Source organism: Petaurus breviceps, unplaced genomic scaffold, assembly GCF_028583685.1.
Source record: "Petaurus breviceps papuanus isolate PSGF00001 unplaced genomic scaffold, PetGlider_PUasm1.0 216, whole genome shotgun sequence".
Classification (NCBI taxonomy): domain Eukaryota; kingdom Metazoa; phylum Chordata; class Mammalia; order Diprotodontia; family Petauridae; genus Petaurus; species Petaurus breviceps.
In genome coordinates, this window is record NW_027185867.1 from 6,884,770 (window position 1) to 6,907,752 (window position 22,983).

Consider the following 22,983-nt stretch of genomic DNA (forward strand, 5'->3'; position numbering starts at 1 on the left):
TGTTTAAAACATGTCACCGGGGCGGCCAGGTAGCACAGCAAGTAAGAGCACCGGCTCCAGATCAAATCTGGGCTCCGATACTCAGCACCACACCCAGAAATAACTGGCCATAACCTTGAGCAAGTTACCTAACCCTGATTGCTTAAAAAAAAAAAATAAAACATGTCACCAACAGGATAATGTCAAAAACAAATTATCTAAAATGTGGCATTTTCCAGGGAAACAATTATAGCTCATTATTCTCCCCAGCCCCAAACTTATTATTTATTGTGACAGTCCAGAATACAACTGAGTCTTTTAAGTCAAAGAGGGAATCATGCCAAAATATAATATTAAGTATATATATATATATATATATATATATATATAAGTGTGTATATATATATATATATATATATACATAGAAAGCACCAAGTTAATGGCTCCATTAAAAAGCTACTTCATTGTATGCAAATTTTCTCCAATGATATTAAGATATTGTTTGGACTTAATTAGTGTATTCTTAATGCAAGTATAACTGGTAGATGTTGCTGTGAAGTAGATAGTTAGCAGGCTGAGCACTTGCTCTTTTTTATCTTTATTTAACACTCCTTCCCTCAAAGAAAGGTGAAGTGCTGATTTCTCTCCAAAAAAGCCTCTTTCCTTCTATTGGGCTGGCTCAGGGACATGACCTTTCCTTTGGCCACCACTGTTTCCACTTCCCTTCTCTTTATATCAGAGGCTGAAGGTGTTGCTTAGAGCTCCTGCATTCAGGTCAACCAAATCTAGCAATCATAGCCCATCTATCTGAGGGCAAAGGAAAACTTGAGTTCATATGAAATCCTTTCTCTGTAATTTTAAAGTGTTTTTTAATACATGTCATTAATAAATCATCTTACCTTGTCAAGCCACCAGATCAGATTCTGAAGTCTAATCACCAGAATAGGGCTAGTACCCTGACCTTTTTAGCTTCTTGTATATTCAAATCAGCAACCAGTATGTCCCCCTCACCCTTCATTGGCATTCCCTGTACACAGTTAAAAACAACCAGGACACCAAAGCAGTTAAGACACATTTTATCAAGGCAGCTAGGTGGCACAGTGAACAGAGCACCAGCCCTGAAGTCAGGAGGACCTGAGTTCAAATCCGGCCCTAGACACTTAACACTTACTAGCTATGTGAACTTGGGCAAGTCACTTAACTTGCCCTAGAAAAATTGCCCTAAAAAAAAAAAAAGACTGTATCTTTATTCAGAGATAGTCAGCCTTAAATACTTTGAAAATAGAAAATAAATAGCTTTAAGGAAATAGGAAACTTAAAATTGAAACATTCTTTCGTACAGAAGTGGGAAGGAGAGGGGAAAAAAGTACCACCCTCCCATGGCTTTCTCAATTCTTAAAAGCTAGGTTGCCTAAAAGCTTCAGTCTAAGTTCTTTGCTCTATTTGACAAAGGCTGGGCTGCTAAAGCTAAAATCTGCTTCCTCTCTAGTCCAGGGACTCATATTACAAAATTCCTGCAAGAGATCCAATTGCCATTACTGTCCCTCCCACCTCCATTCCTCCTTGGCCACAGTTCCTTGCCAGGGGAATGCTGCCACTACCAATGTTGCCTCTGTCTATCTCTCACAGAAGATTCAAAAGCATCAAGAAACTTCACCTTCCGGCTTAAGGTCCATGATAGCTCTCCAGTCCTCCAGGACTGGGAAAACTACATCGACCAGAAGTACATTCTGATACTTCTCTCTGACCTCCAGAATTAGTTCCGATATGGGGCTACAGAATAAGAATAGAGCTTGAATCTGGAAGCCAAACTGACCTGATATAGATGGAGATAATATTTTAAAATACTATGATCTTTTAGGCAAGACACATTGAACTGAGAAAACTGACACTGATTAAGAGACTGTCAATTTGAAGTAAAAGCTTAATGGGAGAAACAAAGAAAAATTAGCACCTATTGACAACAGATCTAGAAGGTATATAGAAACTAAAATGTGTACAGTATTAAAGAAATACAGACAGCTATTGAAAAAGTTTATCAAAAAGGAGAAAGATTGATAAATGTTCTCAGAACATACAAGAAACAAATTTAAAATATACAAAAATACTTTTGGAACTAATACACCTCACTTTAAAAAGTCTGATAATAGGTATATAGATTTGTCAAATGTAACCAAAAGCAATTTATCTCTGGATGGATCCTATGAAGTAATTAAGATCCAAGACTGGAATCAAAAGGCAGTCCATAGGTGACATACACATGAATTCAACCAATAATAGATTAACAAAGAAGAAATGAACAAATGGTTGAATCACTGTCCTTTAGACATGGTTAGAGAAAAAGCTGGGCTTATGCTAGCAATTCAGTACCAGTCCATTGCCACCAGAACTTACAAAAATTTAGCCTTAAGGAGACCAGACTAATTGATCAACACCAATTATGCAATGATGTGGATAACTGTGCAACAGATCACTACATATTGCAAAAATTTAACATCTGTTGATTAACCAATACTTAGAAAGACAAAAATGAGTAGCTAGAATTACATACTAAATGTTTGCCTTCTTTTATAAAGAAATAGATGGCAAATATCCATATTACAAATGCAAATGCCAAAATATGCTTGAGAATCAATCTGGCCCCAGACACATTGTATGACCCTGGGCAAGTCACTTAAATCTGTTTGCCTCAGTTTCCTCATCTGTAAAATAAACTGGAGAAGGAAATGGCAAACCACTCCATATCTTTGCCCAGAAAATCCCAAATGGGGTCACAAAGAATCAGATATGTCTGAAAAAATGACTTAAAAACAAGTCCTGGTAGCATTCAAGAATCCAGGTTCACCTCTGCACTATTATGATGAGGCACCACTATAGAATGTTAGCAGAGCATTAATAGCATTTTCATTTCTTTTTGTTAGCCTGTGAGCTAGTACTGATTTGCAGAGTGGCTTGAGTGAGATGGTCCCTGTATGTATGGTCTCTGCAGGACACTTTTCCTCCTTACTATGCCTCTACATATTACAGTTTGGCTCTTTCCTATGAAGGATAAAGGGCATCTCCCCAGTATTAATCATGGACCCCTCTCTCTCTCCATGTTCCTATCTCAAGGGGCCCCAGAGGCATAGAACTGAGATCAGCTATTCCCAAAAAGTCTTCGCTGGGAATGCATCTCCTCTGGTGACTCTCCCCTGCCACCTACTGGCCAAGCTCTCAGCCCACTCCTTTTTGCTTTCAGCTCCTTTCATGAAACCAAAGAATCGCCATCATAGAATTTAGGAGTCAAAGGCACCTCGATACTCACCTAACCAACCCATGACTGAAAAAAACTCCCCTTGGCTATTACCCCCATAGCTAGCTGGAAGGGACTTTAAGATCGTTTAATCCAACTCCCTCGTTTTACATATGCAGCGCACTTTTCCCTCCATTCTGGAATAATAGATTAACTGGGCTTGACATACAGACTTTTGGCAAAATGTGCCTCAATCAGATCAGCCGGTAGTCCAGATCAACTGGGAGCCTGTAGAGTCACGTGATTTCCCTTTGTTCTAAGACAGCAGACCACATATTTTTAAAATCAAATTTTGGATTAGAATAAAAACAACTGGCAAAGGAATAGAGTTAACATTCTCTCCCAGACAACAGGAGGGGAAACCCTAAAAATATCATTTTCAAGAAGATTCATACTACAGGTAGAAGAGTTGTTTCTTGCAGACAGAAAGAAATATAATTAGCTGAAACTGCACCTGGGACAAATTTATTTGTTAAGGGAAGGGGTGCACTGAAGCACAGAGGTCAGGGTCAGGGGTCAAATTTCCCACATCTCTGGAGGACTTTGTGGAGTAGCAGTTGCTTCGGAGAAGAAGCATACTGTCCCTCCAAAGATGTCTTTTCTCTGGGGCTTAGTCCCATTTTCCCTGTGCTCTGGTATGGAAGAGGAAAATTTAGCCATTCAGCATTTCTCAGCTTACTATATGTCAGTCAGGAATCAAACTTAACAGTCACAACAGGCGATCCTTTCTATTTTTCTACACCATTTTATTCCTGGCAGAGAAAAAGAAGACTTCGCAAGCAATTGCTCCCCATCCCTTCCCAACTATATATCGGGTGCTGCCATGACTGTTTTCTCTGTAGGGCTCTCCTTCTTCCTAAAAGTTTCTCCCTTCACCTCCACACACAAAACACACTCCCTCTACAGCCCTCCCCAATACCTTTTACACATATTAGGAAACTGAACTCCAAAGAAATGAAATGACTTGCCCAAGGTCACACAATTAGTTTGCAGATGAAAGACTCCCTTCTTTTATTATAATTTAATTGCACTGTTTCGATTGCCCTCTCTTTCCAAATTCCTCTAATCCTTCCCCAGCCCATTCTCTTCCTACCTTTTTGCCCCAGTTCCTACATTGTCTTGTCATCTTCCTTGGGTTTGTCTGGGTACACATCTATCTGTCTGTGTTTCTCTATAGCCCACAAGCACAAGAAGCAGGATATGTTGCAGCCCTGTGACACAGAATATCCTGTTTTCGTGTACCAGGCCGCTGTCCAGGAGACCAATGGGATCATGGAGTGTGGAGGCTGTAGAAAGTAAGACCACGGAAGGGAGGTGGGGATACAGAACTCTTTGAGTGAACTTTGTCCACCAAGCAAGTGGGTGGGAGGAGGCACCCCTCAGATTCCCTGCTCTGGAAAATCCAGGGGACAGATGGAAGCATCAGTGAGACAAGACTTTTCACCCCTCAGAAGCAGGGTGCTTCCTCTAGGGGTATTTGGGAATGCTGAGATCTAGATTTCTGGTGGCCTCTCTTTTTCCTTCTGCCTTTACTGCCTGAGTCCTTGAAGGAGGAGGAATGGTAGGACCTCAGTTTACCAAGCCTAGTTTTATTATCTTTCTGCTCTGGAGATTTCACTCCTTTGTGGTTTCTCTCAAATGGTAATGGTGTTTCCTGCCCCTGAATACCTCTTCTCCCCAACCCTGCCCCAGGATGCTTTGGAGATTTGGTCACTTGGGCACTGTGGACCAACTTTATTCACCCATTCTGTGATATAAAACACACTCTTAACCAATCTGGAAGGCTCCTGATGGTATGGCAGGTTTAAGTCATCTGTGAGTTAACTTTCCCTCCTCTTTCCTCCAACCAAGGGAAAACATGGAAAGACAAAACAGGCTCCCAAAATCAGAATTCAAGGCAACATCCAAATCACCTACAAAGTTCACAAATGACTATTCATTTCTTATATCCTACAAGTCTAATCTGGTATCCTGGACATTTGTGCATTTGACTACATTTTCACTCTTTCTACAGGATGTTTGTGATTCAACAGATTCCCAAAAGTAACCTCCTTCTTGTAGTGACTGATTCCGCCTGTGACTGCAGCATGTTCCCACCTGTCCTTCAAGATGCTACAGAAGTCAAATATATCCTTCCATTCTGCCTGTGCTGATTTGGGGTGGAGAGGAGGCAGGGACAGGCATACATGAGGATTATTCTATATTCCAGGTGCTGAGTACCCCAGCCCTTCTCCTCTCTTCTTTCCCCACATTAGTTCATTAAGTTCCAGCTCTTCCTCGGATTCATGCACTCCCTCTTTGGTACCCCTTTCTCTTTGCTCCCTCAGAAAGCAGGACTGTCACCAGAGGGGTCAGTGCTCTTCTGGGCCTTTATCTTCGACACTAAATTTAGATTCCCTGTCTACCCCCAGCCCCTGGGTTCCTACTATTGACCTTAACAGTGGTATACATAATGCATCTGTCAAGTGTGAGAGGATGCGTTCCCAGAAGCTCCGAAGACGACCAGACACCTGCCATGCATTTCATCCAGAGGTGTGTATCCTGAAGAGGGGAAGGGTTAATCAGTCAGTCAACAGGCATTTAATAAGCCCTTACTATTGAGGGTGAGTATTGAGGGTATAAAGAAAGGCAAAAACAATCCTGCCTTCAAGAAACTCACATTCTAATGGGGGATAAAACATGTAAGTAACCAGGTACATACAAAATATATACAGAGTAAAATGGAAACTATCTGAGAAAGACACATGTGGTTGAAGAGTCTAGAAAAGGCCTCCTGAAGGAATTGGGACTTTTTTTCTTTTAAGTTTTTATTTACTATTTTATTTTTCCCCAGTTACATGTAAAAACAATCTTTAACATTCATTTTTAAAACTCTGAGTTCCAAATTCTCTCCCTTTCTCCCTTCCCACCCCCTCCCCCATTGAGAAGGCAAGCAATTTGATATAGGTTATACATATGTAGTCATGCTAAACATATCCACAATAGCCATATTGTGAAAGAAAACATAAACAAGAAAAGAAAAACTCAAGAAAAATAAAGTAAAAAAAAACATGCTTGAATCTGTATTCAGACCTATTAGTTCTTTCTCTGGAGACAGAACTTTTCATAAGTTGTTCAGAGTTGTCATGGATCACTGTATTGCCGAGAATATCTAAGTCATTCACAGCTCATCATCTTATAATACTGCTGTTACTTTGCACAGTACATTTCACTTTGCATCAGTCCACATAAGTCTTTCAAGGCTTTTCTGAGAACATTCTGCTCATCCTTTCTTATAGTAAAATAGTATTACATCCTAATCACATAACACAACTTATTCAGATATTCCCCAATTGTAGGGCATCCCCTCAACTTTTAATTCTTCACTCCCAGTTTTACCATGGGCCATCATCACTTAATCTCTCAAGAGCTCCAAGCAACAATGACATGAAGTAAAGTGAAGAACAATTACTGGTTTGCAACGAAGTTCCTCATACACCAGTAAAATCACAGATTTGGATCTCCCCCCACCCCAAAAAAGGCAGCCTACTGTATTTCACTGCATAATCATTGCAAATTTTATGCCAAATTTTTTGCAAAAAGGTGGAATGTGGTTATGTGAAGATTTTTTTAATTGTGACAGTATTACTTAAAAATTACTTATTACTAAATTATATCACTGGCAGACAAACTGTACAGTTTAATTAGCACAAGATGTAAGTCGTACAATATCATATGACTTATTCATGGCAGCTTTGTCTGCCTGCTTACACCTCTTGTGCCTATGGCTCTTCTTTGGGTTGAGTGACAATACCATTTTCAATACGGCAGCAACCTATTTGGTTGGTTGGCTGCTGTCCATCCTCAAAGAGGACCAAAATGACCTCACAATGCTAGTTAGTGTCAAGTTTCTTTTTTTTTTTAATTAAAGTTTGTTTATTTTTAGTTTACAACATTAATTTTCACATTTGAGTTACAAATTTTCTCCCCATCTTTCCACTACCCACTACTCCAAAACAGCAATCCCACTGTATGCCCCCTCTCCCAATTTGCTCTCTTCTATATCCTCCCCCATTCCCCCTCTTTTTCCAGTAGGGCAAGATGGATCTCCATACCCCAGTGCCTGTATATCTTATTTCCCAATTGCATGTAAAATAATAATAATAATAATTTTTTAAACATTTGATTTTAAAACTTTGAGTTCCAGATTCTTTCCCTTCCTCCCTCATCACCCAACCTTACTGGGAAGATAAGCAATTCAATATAGGTTGTACATGTGTAGCTATGCAAAACATTTCCATAGTAGATATATTGTGAGAGACTGACTATATTTCCCTCCATCCTATCCCACCTCCCCCCCGCCAACTTGTTCTATTCTCTACTTTGATCCTGTCCCTTTTCAAAAGTGTGTGCTTCTAACTACCCTCCTCCCCAACCTGCCCTCCCCTACATCATCTCCTTCCCCCCTACTCTCCTGTAGGGTAAGATACCCAATTTAGTGTGTATGTCATTCCCTCCCTAAGCCAAATTCAATGAGAGTAAGGTTGACCCATTCCCTTTTGTCTTCCTGTTCTTCCCTTCCATTGTAACAGTTTTCCCTTGCCTCTTCTATATGAGATAATTTACCCCCTTCTGTCTCTCTCCATCTCCTCTCATTATATTCCTCCCCCACTTCTCAATTTCACCTTTTAAATATCATCCCTTCCTATTCAACTGGTCCTGTGCCCTCTATGTATACCTGTACACATATACACACATACTCACATATGTATTCATATACACATATACCTTGTTATATAGATATGTACGTATACATATATACACATTTATATTCCCTTCAACTATCCTCACACTGAGAAAAGTTTCATAAGTTACAATGATCATTTTTTCATGTAGGCATGTAAATAGTTCAACTTTGGTAAGTTCCTTATGATTTTTTTCCCCTGTTTACTTTCTCGTGCTTCTCATATTTGAATGTCAAATTTTCTATTCAACTCTGGTTTTCTTCATCAAGAATGCTTGAAAGTTGTCTGTTTCATTGAATGACCATATTTTCCCCTAAAACATGATACTCAGTTTTGCTAGGTAGGTGATTCTTGGTTTTAATCCTAGCTCCTTTGATCTCCAGAATATCATATTCCAAGCCCTTCAATTGCTTAATGTAGAAGATGCTAGATCTTGTGTTATCTTGATTGTGTTTGCACAATATTAAAATTGTTTCTTCTTGGCTGCTTGTAATATTTTCTCCTTGATCTGGGAATTCCAGAATCTGGCTATAATATTACTAGGAGTTTTCTTTTGGGGATCTTTTTCAAGAGGTGATCGGTGGATCAACCTCTATTTTGCCCTCTGATTATAAAACATCAGGGCAATTTTCCTTGAGAATTTCTTGAAGGATGATTTCTAGGTTCTTACTTTGATCATGGCTTTCAGGTAGTCCAATAATCTTTAAATTATCTCTCCTGATAGGATCTATTTTCCAGGTCAGTGGTTTTTCCAATGAGATATTTCACATTGCCTTCTATTCTTTCATTTGTTTGGATCTGTTTAACAGCATCTTGATTTCTCATAACGTCATTAGCTTCCATTTGCTCCAATCTAATTCTGAAGGAATGATTCTCTTCAGTGAGTTTTTGAGATTTTTTTTTCTACCTGGCAAATTCAGCTTTTTAAGGCATTCTTCTCCTCATTGGCTTTCTGGGCCTCTTTTGCCATTTGAGTTAGTCTGTTTTTTAAGGTGTTATTTTCTTCAGTCAGGCTGTTGACTCTCTTTTCATGATTTTCTTACATCATTCTCATTTCTCTTCCCAATTTTTCCTCCACTTCTCTTAATTTTCACAATCCTTCTTGAGCTCCTCCATGGCCTATAACCAACTCATATTTTTCTTGGAAGCTTTTGGTGTAGGAGTTCTGACTTTGTCGTCTTCCTCCCATTCCATGCCTTGATCCTTTTTGTCCCCAAAACGATTCTATGGTCTAATTGTGCTTCCTCTGCTTGCTCATCTTGCCAGCCAATTACTTGACTTTTGAGCTCTTTGCCACAGTAGAACTCTGCTTCCAGAGGGGAGAGCTTTGTCCCAAATAGCTGGGGTTTTCACAACTGCCAGAGCTATTAGTCGAGTGCCCTCTCTGTAGCCCCCCACAAGCTCTGGCTCACTGGTCACACACCCCAGGACCTCCACCCCAGACAGTGATCCAGATCCAGGCAGTGTAAGGCAAGAGCAATTACCCCCCACCCCCTTCCTGAACGGTCGCCCATTCCCCCTCAGATCTACAGGCCAGGAGCTCTGAAGCAGTCATGTGGAGGAGGCTGCACGGCCACAGTGCCTCCACCACTTCTCCCCCTGGGGGCTCAGGCCAGACCATACTCCATCCTCTCCCAGTTCCAACAGACTTTTACTTTGTTTTTGGCATTTATGGGTTATTTCTGGTAACCGCCACAGCTCTTGGTAATCCACTCTCCCGCTGCAGCTGCTGGTCAGGGCCACCCTGGGGCTAAAACTGCAGGCTCATGCAGGGCTGCGCTCTGTTCCCAGCGTGCTGCAATGAACCTTTTCTGTCCATCTGCTGGGCTGCCTCCAGTGGGAGGTTTGTTTCTCTCTGTCATTTTGTGGGTTCTGTAGCTCTAAAATTTGTTTAGAGTCATATTTTATAGGTATTTGATGTGGTTATGGGGGGAACTCATGGAGTTTTCCTCCTTCTATGCTGCCATCTTGGCTCTTCCCCTAGTGTCAAGTTTCAATGTGTCCAATGGTGGCTGATCAGACCAACACGAGCTTGGAATGCTCCACCACAGGTCGGGCACAAATAGTCCATGTTAATATTTAGGGAGGATACTCCAAATTTGTGCATCCTACATTTCCTTTGAGTTGCTTCAATTTTACTTTGCTCAAAGAGCATAGCATCTTTTCTGATGTGGGCATGCCATGCTAAACCATCCTGTGCCGGTATCTCCTATGTCACACAATCAATTCCAAAGTTCTTAAGAAAAACCTTGAGAGCATCCTTGTATAGCTTCTTCTGACCACCATGTGCACACTTGCCCTGTGTGAATTCTCCACTAAAATAGTCTTTTGGGCAAGCATACGTTTTGCATTAGAACAACACTGCCAGCCCATCAGAGCTGCTTTCTCTGAAGCAGAGTTTGAATGCTTCTAAACAAACCATGTAAGTCGGCTTTTGGAAATATACTGACGTGGGGTGCACTGAAAATTCTAAGCTTACAGCTTACAATGCAAGAGAAATAAATACGTATCCATATGTCACTAGTGAATACGTTGCTCTGTTTACCTTTTAAGCAGCATGAGAAGCAGACTCATACCATGTTACAATTATGAGATGAAAAGTTATAAACCAATTTTTTGTACTAAAAAAGGCATAACAGGGCTAGGTGGCACAGTGAGTAAAGAGCTGGCCCTGGAGTCAGGAGGACCCAAGTTCAGTTCCAGCCTTAGACACTTAACACCCACACAAAAAAACCGTGTAACCTTGGGCAAGTTACTTAACACCAATTGCCCTCCAAAAGGCAAAAAAAAAAATAAAAGCATAACAATTATATAGTGGCAACGATTATATGGTGAAATATGGTATTTCACTTTTGGATAGCTCTCACGTTTAGAAAGTTTTTCCTTGTATCAAATCAAAACCCGTTTTTCTGTAATTTCTATCCATTTCCCCCAATTTTATCCTCTAAGAGATAAACAGCATGTATTTGAAGACAGGTATCAAGTTCTTGCTAAGTGTAATCTTATTTGGCTCTGGATAGGCTACCAGATGCTTTGTTTAGAAGGAAAATACACAGGTGGTGAATTGCCTTGGGATTGGGGATGGGAAAAGCAGGCAAGCCCCTGGTACACAAAGACAGCATGATATTTAAAAAAAAAAAAAGTACATATATACAAAGTAGAAAGTTCTACTTTCCCTGGCATATGGATATTTGTCATAAATTTTTCTTAAGGTAAAGGTCCCTTACAGCTCTAAATCCTATGATCCTTTGTATTACAATGAAGGTTCAAAGCCTTTTATTGAAATACAAATGACCCAATTTTCTATTATTGGGGACCCTCTAGTTGGGCTATCACTGACCATCTCTCCCCCTCTTTTTACAGGAAAATGCCCAGGACTGTGGAGGCGCTGCAGAGAACTCTGCCTCAATAGCTCTATTCCTGTTGCCCCTGGGAACCTGGGAGCTGCTGCACTGACAGCTCACAACCTCAACTTTTTTTTTAAGGTATTAATAAAAATTTATTTTAAAATCATTTAGAAAAGCTTCAGCCATAGCTTTATTAATAAAAACACAACACAGTTATGACTTAAAACAATCAAAAATTTATTTTAGACATTTTTCATAGAATACATTTAATGTAAATCTTACTTTAGTGGAGTATGATTTCATTCATATGGGCACTCAGCATTGGGGCATATAATACATTCTTTCCAATTCTTAGCTATGCAAATCTTGTCTATGTCTTTTGATAAATCCTCCTCCATAGATGATCAACCCAACCCTTTTGGATGTCTTTCTGTTTCTTTCAAGTTTTTTTTTAATTTTTTTCCAAGTTTTTCTAAATAATAATGCAGCATTCAGTCTGTCAATCTCCCCTCTTACTATGACTGCCATGCTCCTTCCTATTCATACATTTCCTTGATCCTTCCACTTCTCAGTTGACTTGAACATCATTGGACGTTTGCTACAGACACTTTATGCCCAATATATATATTTTCCATTGCCTTTTAAGGCATTTGCAATTTTGAATCTTGTGAAGATTGTGGTATGCCATCTGTAGCCCTATAGAATCACCTAGAGAAGAGCAGTGTTCCCAGCATAGGCTTAATTTTAACTACAAGGGGATAGGCAAGGCTGGCTCTTCCCTGAGCAGATGTTGCAGAAAACCATGACTGATTTGAGATCCAGACCTTCCCATGTGGGACACTGCAGTCTCCCTTCTTCAACCTTGGGGAATTACTTTCTGTAGAGATTTGTTTGGCTGGGAAAAGAGGAGAACCATGCTCCAGACCCTTGTAATCCTAGAAGATTCTACCAAAAAAACTCTCCAGTAAGCTAGTACTATATGCCTCAAGGTTCTGAGTCATACTCTGGTAGCTCCCAACCACCCCTTCCTTAGCTATGCACAAATGGATCCTGATCAGACTGAAGATTTAAATTCCGTTAATCCCCAGATTCCTGGCCTAGTCAAGGGAAGAATTGACTACTTTCACTTAACAGGTTGTTCAGAAAGGAAAAACACAGGTTTACAGGTTCTGAGACGGGAATATAGAAAGGCACACTAGAAATACTACCAAAAAGACAGATACACTTCAAGGAAAGTAAAGATCATAGTGGAATACACCTCATTCCTCATGGGCCTGCTCAAGTTGATGGACATGGATATGGGAAGGTATATACTCGTGTACATAATGAAGGGGAAGTGAGGAAGACCTAAGAAAGGCAAAAATGTGAATTGCTTTGGGTAATGGCTACACCACCACAAATGATAAGAGTATAATAGTTGAAGAACTTCTAGGCACAACTTGTACTAGGTTCTGGGGGTACAAAGACAGTCCCTACCTTTGAGAAACAAATTATTGGGCAAGGGTGGTTAGGCAGGAAGAATGCCTGTGCATGGCCAATCAAATACAAAATTGACATAATTTCCAAGTGGTGGGCATGTGCTAACAACAGAGCATGGGGTCTAGAGAGGGCGCAGTGGGAGGGCAGAGCAGAGATAGGTAGGAACACAGAAAGGATAGGGTTGCCACAGGCACAGTGTCAGGGAACATAGCTGGAGACAGGAACTTCAGTTTAGGCAGCCTACAATTCACAATTAGAGAAAAGAAGGCAGTTGATTGTCAAACCCTTTTAAAAAGCCAACTGTGATGCTGATTTGAGCAGCAAGTGGGAGGGATGGAGGTAAAGGGGTCTTTGGTCCTAAACCAGTGTCTGGTATGGAAGGAGATGGGCAGCAGGATAGATGATGAGTCCTGGGTCCTGGCTGGTTTTATCAGGACACTAAGAGGTAGTGTGGTATAGTGGGGAAGAGTCCTGAACTCCAAGTAAGAAGACTTGAGTTCAAATCCAGCCTTAAATTAACACTAACACATCACAATCAAGTCTTTTTGTGTTGGAGATATTTGCACCATCTCTCCCATAAAACTGCTGTGGGGAATGCATTTTGTACTATATAAATGATAAGGTTTTAGAAATTGTCTTGAATAAAGATACCTTTTTATCGAATTGACCAACAGTTTCCATAAATCCTACCCAGGTAGCTAGATGGTGCAGTGGATAAGGTTGACAAGAACTAAGTTTGAATCCTTCCTCACGTCTTCAGACTAGTTGTGTGACTCTGGACAAGTCAGGTAACCTCTGCTTGCCTCCGTTTTCTCATCTGTAAAATGGGAATAATAATAATAGCATATACTGTCCAGGGTTGTTGGGAGGATCAAATGAGTAAAACATGTAAAGCACTTTGCACACCTTAAAGTGCTACATAAATGCTGGCTATTATTATTGCTGTTGTTGAGTAGCCATGGGTACAGACCTCAGTCCCCCAACACCAAAACTAAGTAAGAACCAGGGTGGATTCTTGGGGGCAGGCTCCTAGTAATTGTTCCTATAAACTAGGCCCATCCCAAAGATGTGCACGGCACAGACAGCTAGACAGGCAAATGAGGAAGATCCTGAAAGTGACTGGGTTTATTGTACATTTGTGAACAAGGTACAATTCCATAGTCCTACTCCTATTCTATGACACGGTCTCCTGTTAACATGCTAATTCCTCCCTGTCCTAGAAGTGAGGTGCCTCAAGCTCTAGGCCTAGTCCAGTCTATAGTTCCATCCCCACTTGCCTCATATAACTCAGGCTACACCATAATCCCTCCCTGGGCATTTTTTTTCACCACTTCAAGAGAGGTGTCCTAATTCTGCCTCTAGAGAAAGTAAATTGTTTGTAGTGTTTGCTTGTAGGGAGAAAACAACTCAGAGGTGTGACCACATTGGATCACACAGTAAGTAAATCAGTTGGTTCAAGAGAGGGTGAGAAAAGCCCCTGGATGTACAGAGGGCCAGAAGACTCAAAGTTGTTGGTACTCTCAATGGTCGAAGGAACAATCAAGACTGGTTCCTGAGATTAGGTCATCAGTTAGGCAATCAATAACAAGCTGTGGGAAGTCCAGCAAATGAATGTCTACGTCCGTAATTATGTGTGTATATGTATATGCACATGTAATACATTTATTTTTGCTGTTAAGTCCTGTTTCAGGCCTGTTGGACTCCTGTGATCCTGTTTGGAGTTTTCTTAGCAGAGATTGCTGGAGTGGTTTGTCATTTCCTTCTCCAGCTTATTTTACAGACGAGGAACAATATACATAAACTACCCCCACACACACATATGTACGTGTGTACACACACATTTGCATAGCGTAGTGGATAGAAAATTGACTTTGGAACCACACCCAAGTTCAAATACTACATCTGATGCATATTGGTGGTATGACCAAGGGAAAGTCACCTAAATTCCTAGTGTTGTGGTTTAAACCCAGGGACGCCAAAAACTGTTGCAGTGGGGGCTCTGCCCACCCAAAAACTGTTGGGCTTTCATGTGCTGTGGTGGAACTGTCTCAAAGAATTCAGTCAGACCACTTCTAATCCAAGTACGGACATTTATTGAAATTGACGCCTCTCATGAAGCCGGATAAGTTCCAAGAGGAACCAGCAAGTTTGGAGAAAGCAAGATGGATATTTATAGGGTAAAGATGCAATTACATAACAGAAATTTACATAGAATAGAGGAATATCATTAATATTAAAAAGGCAGGAGTTTGTTAAGGGCTTAGGTAATGGAGGAGGGGTCCCATCTAGTTCAGTGGTTACACATGGTCATGCTGCCCTCTAATTGGCTAGCTATTGTGGTCCTGTCTGGTTAAGACAGACGTATTGTGGTCCTGTCTTGGCCTAGATGGATGATGTGATTGCAACTGAATACAAGAATACACCTGCTTCTGTGGGAAGGGGTCTGGGGGAGTGACCAGGTAGAGGCAGTAGCTGGGTTCCCATTACATGGACACACCTGCCATTTCTGTGGGAACTAAGAGTTCAGGGACACACCTGTTGTTCCAGTGAGCAGTGAGGCATATATGAAGAAGTTAGGACATTGGCAGGGGAGCTAGGTAGGTACAGTGGGCCTGCTGTTCAGTGGGGCCAGGCCTATAATGAAGTTAGAATATTGGGGCTGGGGACAGCTTTATTAGGATTCCATCACTAGTACTACAGGCAACTCTTTAAGACTCCCAATTTGCAGTATCAAGTTATCATCCCCCAAAGTCACTGAACAAAAACCCAATTTCCCCCCAAGACTAATTCAACCTTGCAGGTGATAAAGGCGGGAAAGTAGAAAAAAAAAGGCAGGACATCAATATCAAGCAAGAAATTTTTCCCCCTTCTCCCTTTTTCTTCTAAATATATTGTTAAATAGGAAGACCCCCTTGGAGGGAAGAGAGAAATCACTGGGAGAAACTTAAGAAATGTAAAATCAAAACATCAATAAAAATTTATTTTTAAAATGCTAAAAAATACCAAGTAAAAAGTATCTTGTCTCTAGGAAGAAAAGAGGCCTTCTTTATCATTATCTTACTATTTCCTAGCCAAGATATTGCAAAGACCTTAATGGTTATGCATTGAAAGATTATTTTAAAATTCTTGCTATAATTCCTCCGAGCATAAAGTATCCTCATTCTAGTTTATAACCTACCAAATCAAAACCTAGTTCAAGGTTTGCCTCCCACAGAGTTCCTGCTAACTCTTCTCTTTTTCATCTGGAGAATCTGTTTTTATTTCCAAATCTTATCTTCCCACCCACCCAAGGTGTCAAAGGCAAATTTACAAAATGGAAAAGGTCAGGAAGCACTCACTACTCTCCCACTCACTTTCTCCTAGGCCCCAGTTCTGACTTTGCACAGCTTTTCCAGAACAACCAAAAGAGAATGCCACTCACTCAAGTCCTAGAATCTGAGAGTGCTGTCCCTCCCTTATGCCTTCAGGGGCCCACAAACTGCCACTAAAGTGACACCAGCTGGCAGTCTGTCTCAGGTAGAAGTTCCCTTCACTCTGATGTCAGCCTTAGCTTTGGGGGACTTACCCCTAAAGCAGGAATTCAGCCATCTGAATGTCACTTAGCTGGTGACAGAAACCAAACAAGCATGTATCATAAATGTTTCACAGTTGGAATATAGATGTTAAGTAATGCTGGTGTGTTAGCATGTTAGTATGAAGCAATTTATGAATTATCAGCTATTAATGTCAGGGGAGTTGGGTATGTATGTGCTGTTTACTAAATCTGTTCTTCCAATTACAAATGAGACCTGGGGGATGGGTGGATGGGAATCTTAAAGGCTTCACATATGGCACAAATGTGAGCTGTCTACTGAGAGAAGGAAAAGCTGAATTGAGAAAGATTTTAAAGAAAAGGACAGTCTTTTTCCGGAACAATTTAAAGGCAGTCCTGCCTAGAAGCCACTGGTACACACATTTTATTAGGCTTCATGAAGTCAAAATCCATCCCTACTTTCTATGATTTGCACAGTCGCCAAATTAACAATGGTTTTCTAAAGTGGACTGAGTCCAGAGCAGAAGTATAATGACTGAGATACAAATACCACTATGTCTATATCTGCAAAAAGAATTTATGGAGACTATACATGACTACAATGGTGTAAAAGGGGGAAAAACACCATAAAATCATCAAAAATGAATGTTACAAAATTATAAATATTAAAGTTGGCACCAAAGAAAAAGCATCTTTTTCTACAATCCAACCTGTCTCATACTAAAAGATTTCAACATACTACTTCAAATACTCTAACTTCTCAGTTCATCAATCTATTTAGTTCCCATGAGCTACTCCTCCACTCTGCCTTGGCTAACACAGAAAAGGTCACACCCTTGATCTTGCCATCATCCAAGAGTGTTCCACTCCCATGTTTCATTTCATAAAATTCTCCTATCTGATCATATGATTTTACTATTCCAAATTTCCCTCTGCCTTACAACCCTTATCCCTGTTCTTCATGCTCTCCAATCCTTCCACCCCTCCCATCACCCCTGTACTGGCTATGCACTTCTATCGCAACCAACCTCTTGGTTTATCCATTCAACTCTACAGCACCTTACACGAGTCCCTTGTCTTTCCTATCATGCCTCGTCAAACCCTAGTCTTGGGTTATTCTCATTATTTGCTGCTTTTACTCCTATTGTGTTGAAAGCAGTTGGAGAAAGTCCCAAAATTATTCTGACTGGGTCCCCTACAAACTCGTTAACATCATCTCAAGTTGGCCTTCAAGCAATCCTTTTATACATAATAGGGGATATACCTCCCCACTCACCACAGATCCTATTTCTAACCTTTTCTTTCTTCTCACACCTCTCTCCAGGGACCTTCTTTTGTAATCCTCTTGGTTGAGGACCTTACCTCATATTAACTGGGGTCATTTGCTAGTTTCCTCTTCTCCCCTCAAAAATCTTTATTTATTACTTCTTCTCTTACTCTGGTCTTAAATGAAGAGGCCTCACTCATTAAAGCAAATTCTTCAACATGCACTCTTGATCTTACACCCTCCTATCTTCTCCAGCAAATTGCCCCCACTATCTAATGGCTCCTTCCCCTGCTGCCTACAAACACAAATCCTTTCCTCCTTAAGAAACTCAGTTCTGCTATTCCCTGTCATCCTACTCTTCTTCCCCTTTGGCTAAACTGACAAAGCTGTCTACACCAGGTACTTCAACTTCTCCTTCCATTCTTATTAACCCTCTACTATCTGGCTTCTGATATTCAACTTCGTGGTAACTCAAAAGTTGCCAATGATCTCTAAATGCCAAATCTAGTGGCCTGTCTTAAAACTTTATTTTTTTTGACTTCTCTACAACCTTTGACACTATCAATCATATTCTTGATACTTTCCTCTCCAGGTTTTTGTAGCCCTTTTCTTTCTAGTTCTCTTCCTGCCTAACCCCTTTTCAAGTCTCCTTGGTTGGCTTTGTCCACATTAGCTCACTTAACCCAGGTGTCCCCCAAGGCTTTGTCCTGGCTCCTCTTTTCTGTTTTATCTTGGTGGCAATCCTATCAGCTTATATTCAATTGTCATCTCTATGCAGGCGAGCCTCAGATTATCTATTTTCCTAGCCCCACTGTCTAATTGTGAGTTAGTCTTTTGAACATTTGACCCTGTAGACATTTCAAACTCACATCCAAAAGAACTCCTTATTTTACTCTGCCTCCACCTCTTCCCAATTACCTTATTGCTGTTGAAGGCACTACCATTTTTCCAGCCACCAAGGCTTGCAATCTCAATGCCATCCTTGACTCACTTGCAGTCAGCACTCACATCTAGTCTGCAACCAAGTGCTGTCACTTTTATCTTCACATTTCATATACATCTCTCTACTCACAAATGAAATTACCTTGTGAAGGATCTCACTGAGTTCCATCTTCTACTCAAGTGCCAAAGCACTGGTCTAAGCATGTGATCCTGCCATTATTCAAACTCTAGGAACTCCTTATTACTTCCAAAATCAAGTATTTTGAAAAACCTTTTGGCTTCTTACCTTACTGTTCTTCATATACTATACTCTCAAATCCACGTGTCTCACCGGCTGATGGCCGTGCCTGGAATGTACTCCCTCATCTCAGACTCCTGGCTTTCTGTAAGACTCAGCTCAAATGCCATGTCTACAGAACGTCTCTCTCCAGTCACCTACACTTGGTTTCTGCGCACAAACGTTTGGCATGCAGTCTCTCGTTAGAATGTGAGCTCCATGAGAACAGGGACCAAGTGTTGGCCTTTCTTTGTATCCTCAGAACTTAGCACAAAGCCTGGCACATAACGAGAGCTTGCTGCCCTCCCCTGCTCCTCTGAAGAACTTGGAGATCCAAGAACATGGAACATGAAAATGTCAGAATTTTTTTTAATATAATATTGATTTGGCTTTGCTGCATTTTCTCTTCTTCCTCCTCTTATAAGGGATGGTTCTCCAAGGCGGATGAGGGAGAGATACAGGGCAGGTTTTAGGTGATATAAAAGCAAAAGATCTCAATAAAATATTTCTAAACAATCTATGGAGATACCAAGTCTTCTTCCTTCCCTCCCCCACTCCCATTTTAAAAAACTTTCACCTTAGAATTTTTGCCTATCAGGGAAGGTGAACTACCTAAGAAAAAAATATTTTAAAAATAACTATTTAACATTTTCACCAGACAAACCTAGTACGTGACAAAGATAAAGCAATTACGCAGTCTATTTCGGTGGACAGTGCATCACAGAACTCGTTACCTTCTCCTCACCAACCTTGAGTTGGTTCCTCTTCCAAGTCTGACATAGCTGAGGGCACTATCTCCTCTAGGGTAGGATTTAAACCATTCTATACAGTCTCATTGTAGGTGACTTGCTCACATGCTCCATGTAGTCTGCAGCCTACCTTTCCAGTCTTATTTCATGTTATCACCCTTTATACATCACCAAACTAGGTGATTTGTTCCCCAACTCGACCTCTCTTCTCCCACTTCCATGCATCTACACAAGCCTTACCACATCATCTCAATTTTGCAGGATCCTTCATCTTCCTTTAAGGTCCTCCTTGCATTTCATTTTTCCCATGAAGTCTTACCTGATCCTTCCAGTTGTTTGCATTCTGAACTTCCTCAAATTTTCCTTGAGTACGTGGTTTTGTCTTTTGTCTTCATCTGCATGTGTTAAACTGCCCAGTAGAATATAAGTTTCTTGAAAGCAGGGTCTGTTTCTTTTTGGTCCTTGAGTCTAATATGGTGGCTTGAAAATAGTAGGCACTTAAAAAATGTTTGTTCAATGTTTAGAGATAATTAGCAGTGCAGTGCATAGAGTGCTGGGCCTGGAGTCAGGAAGACCTGGGTTCAAATCCAGCTTTAGACAGCTAACTATGTGATCCTGGGCAAGTCACTTAAATGTTTGCATCAGTTTTCTCAACTGTAAAATGAGAATAATAAAAGCACTAACCTTATCAGGTCAAGTCAGATAATATTTGTAAAAGTCCTTAGCACAGTGACTAGCTATATAAATGCTTATTTCCTTCCCTTCCTTTGCTGAATCAGAGGTTGTACTCTCCCTAATGAAGGCCTTGCTTTCCTTCTAATATTTCCAGTTAACAAAGAGATAAGTAGAGTGAGTAGCACATATGCATTCATATTCCAATGCTTTCAGAATAAAGACAGTATTCAAGAGAGGAAGATCTGTGAAAATTTGAATTCTGCAATGTGTCAGAATATGGAAATCACAAAAAGACAAGTGAGGAAAAAGGTACAGAACACACATGATTGAGTCAATTTCCATTTTATTCTTTTATTAGCAGAAATTAAGAATACAGCAAGTTGAGAGATCCCATGGTGAATGGAAATATCACAGATGCCGTTCTGGAACCCCAACCCTCCATGATCCCCAAGAATGTGCTTTGTGGCTTCAGTAATTTGGGGGGCAGGGGGGAGGACATACTGAACAAGGCCACTATTTAATGGGGAAAAGAAATACGCTATAGAGGTCCTAACCTATGACCAAAAGAAAATTAAATAAAAATTCACACAGAGCAAGGAAGCCTGATTGCTGAGAGTAAGGCATTCAGGTGCCAACCTGGTGAGAGTTCTCAGCTAGCACAGTGGAACAAAATGCACAGGGAGGCTCTTGGTAATATACAAACAAACACACACAGACATACACACACACACACACACACACACACACACACACACACACACATACACACCCTAAAGAGGGAGAGCTTCCACTGGATTGAGGATAGGTAGAGTTTTAATTTTTTTTCCCCAGGGGTTTGTGCTCTATCAGACCAGGCTCACCTCCCTCCTTTAAGGTGCACAGGGTGACTGGCACCAGTGATTATGTGATACAGTGACCTATTATACTGTAACCCAAAGTGCATTACAGAAGAATTAATTGGGCTTCTGTTATTAACTGTTGCTTCTGTGGAACTGAATAAGCTTCCTCCCAGGTGGCTCTTGTCCTGATGGACCCCATATTTCCTCAGAGGGATTAATACTGCTCTTCATCTCCTCAGGATATATGCCATTCACCTGAGCTTTCTATGCTCAGTCCTGGTGGTGCCCAGGGCAATGACCTCACTCAGAATCAAATACTTTTAGTCTTCTCCAAGGCCCTACCATGGATCCACTCTCCTTTGTCTCTAGTTTCTGCTCACTTTATATAAGGCATCTTCAGAGATCCAGGAGTCAGAAGGGGAGAGGAGAGCAAAATTACACAGGAAAAAAAACCTTTCTATACCAAATGAGTCTTTCCTGTTTCACTGAACATTAATACAGAAAGCTAGCTGCTATGGTTGGTGCCTCATTATTTGGTTCCAATACCCATGATCCCAAAGTTACAAGTAAGTTAAATTAAATAAGCTACTTCAGAATTTACTCGAAACTGAAGCCATAGTTTCGTAGAACTTCACCCACTCTCCTTGACACTACCCATGCCAGAACAGGAGTCATAAATAATTTTTTTTCTATTTCAAATTGCTTTTTTTAGGACATTATAGATAGAGGTATAACAAGTGTTGCAGACAGTGGAACAGGTTGTTCCCCAGAGAAGGGAAAGTGGGTATTAAACTTGGATTTAAGATGGTATGGCTGATTTTCCTCTTCAAGAAAAAAGCTCAGGAAAGAAGTATGCCAAAGGTTAAAAAACCATCTTTATAAATTGAAGGGTATTCACAATTTATGTAAATGAGTTTGAGGCACCAGGGTAAAACGAATCCTGGTTTTAATGACTGGCTTTATTCTATCAACCAAGACACCAATGAGAAGTACTCATTCTCTCAGTGGGAAGAAAGGTAGAATTAGAGCAGTGATTTCAACACAGAAGGGTTTTTTAAGTGTCACAGAGCTCCTAGAGAAAGGATATAGGAAACTGATGCAGCTCACCATTCAAAGATAAACAATACCACAAAAATCAGATAGGCTGCCAGGAAAGTACTCACATTGCCAGTGCTAAACCCAAAGCTTTTCTTTCCCATCATCTCCAACAGCCTCTGCATATACTGTCTGAGTGCAGACCAAAACACCTCTTCTCAAAAAGGTGATTCTAGTTCCTAGAAATGTCACTAACAGCATCTGCTAAGACAAGAACATAAGATCCCACAAAAGCATCCAGACTTGGTGCAGATGGCTACTTTTGGACGTTTCCATACTACCTTGACTTTGTCCATTTACATGTTGCTCTCACTAAAAGACACATACAGTAACCCTCTAGTTCACCGCCTCAAGAATCCCAGGTAGAAGAGTAGTCACTAGACAGCGTGGCTGAGCCTGCCATAGCTTCTGTCCCAATACAGCCCAAAGTATTCAAGCCTTTGGGGAGGTACCTTGATACCACCAATGTATTACTATAATAGGGGTCTCACCTACGGCCTCCTTTGTGCAAAATTGAAACAGTGTGTGGTACTTGCATGTTTCATTCTTTACAAAAATTTCCCTACCCCACCCCATTTTAAACATTTATATAAATTCTTTTTTAAACAGAAAGTTAGAAATCTTATTTACATTAATTTCTTTGTTTTCCCAAAAGAGCATCTAAAATCACACCCCTGCCCCTTAGCAAGATATAAATGGTTACCCCAAATTGTGGTTGATTTATTTAAAAAAGAGAAGGGAGAAGAGAAGAGAAGAGAAGAGAAGAGAAGAGAAGAGAAGAGAAGA

The 22,983-nt window shown here is 40.6% G+C and overlaps 2 protein-coding genes across 4 annotated transcripts in view; one reads left to right on the forward strand and one right to left on the reverse strand.

Moving 5' to 3' along the window:
* Nucleotides 1-11,517, forward strand: part of CACNA2D4 (calcium voltage-gated channel auxiliary subunit alpha2delta 4) — a 169,991-nt gene extending 158,474 nt beyond the window's left edge. The window contains exons 35-38 of the mRNA XM_069094324.1: nucleotides 4,449-4,566; nucleotides 5,286-5,398; nucleotides 5,721-5,803; nucleotides 11,359-11,517. Coding sequence (XP_068950425.1) covers nucleotides 4,449-4,566; nucleotides 5,286-5,398; nucleotides 5,721-5,803; nucleotides 11,359-11,451 — 407 coding nt within the window. The 3' untranslated portion in view covers nucleotides 11,452-11,517. The remainder of the gene's footprint in view (nucleotides 1-4,448; nucleotides 4,567-5,285; nucleotides 5,399-5,720; nucleotides 5,804-11,358) is intronic.
* A 9,072-nt stretch (nucleotides 11,518-20,589) lies between these two features.
* Nucleotides 20,590-22,983, reverse strand: part of ADIPOR2 (adiponectin receptor 2) — a 105,988-nt gene continuing 103,594 nt past the window's right edge. For all 3 annotated transcript variants that reach the window (XM_069094327.1, XM_069094326.1, XM_069094325.1), the window contains exon 9: nucleotides 20,590-22,983. This exon is cut by the window's right edge and continues 378 nt beyond it. The gene's annotated coding sequence lies outside the window, so the exon portion shown is untranslated.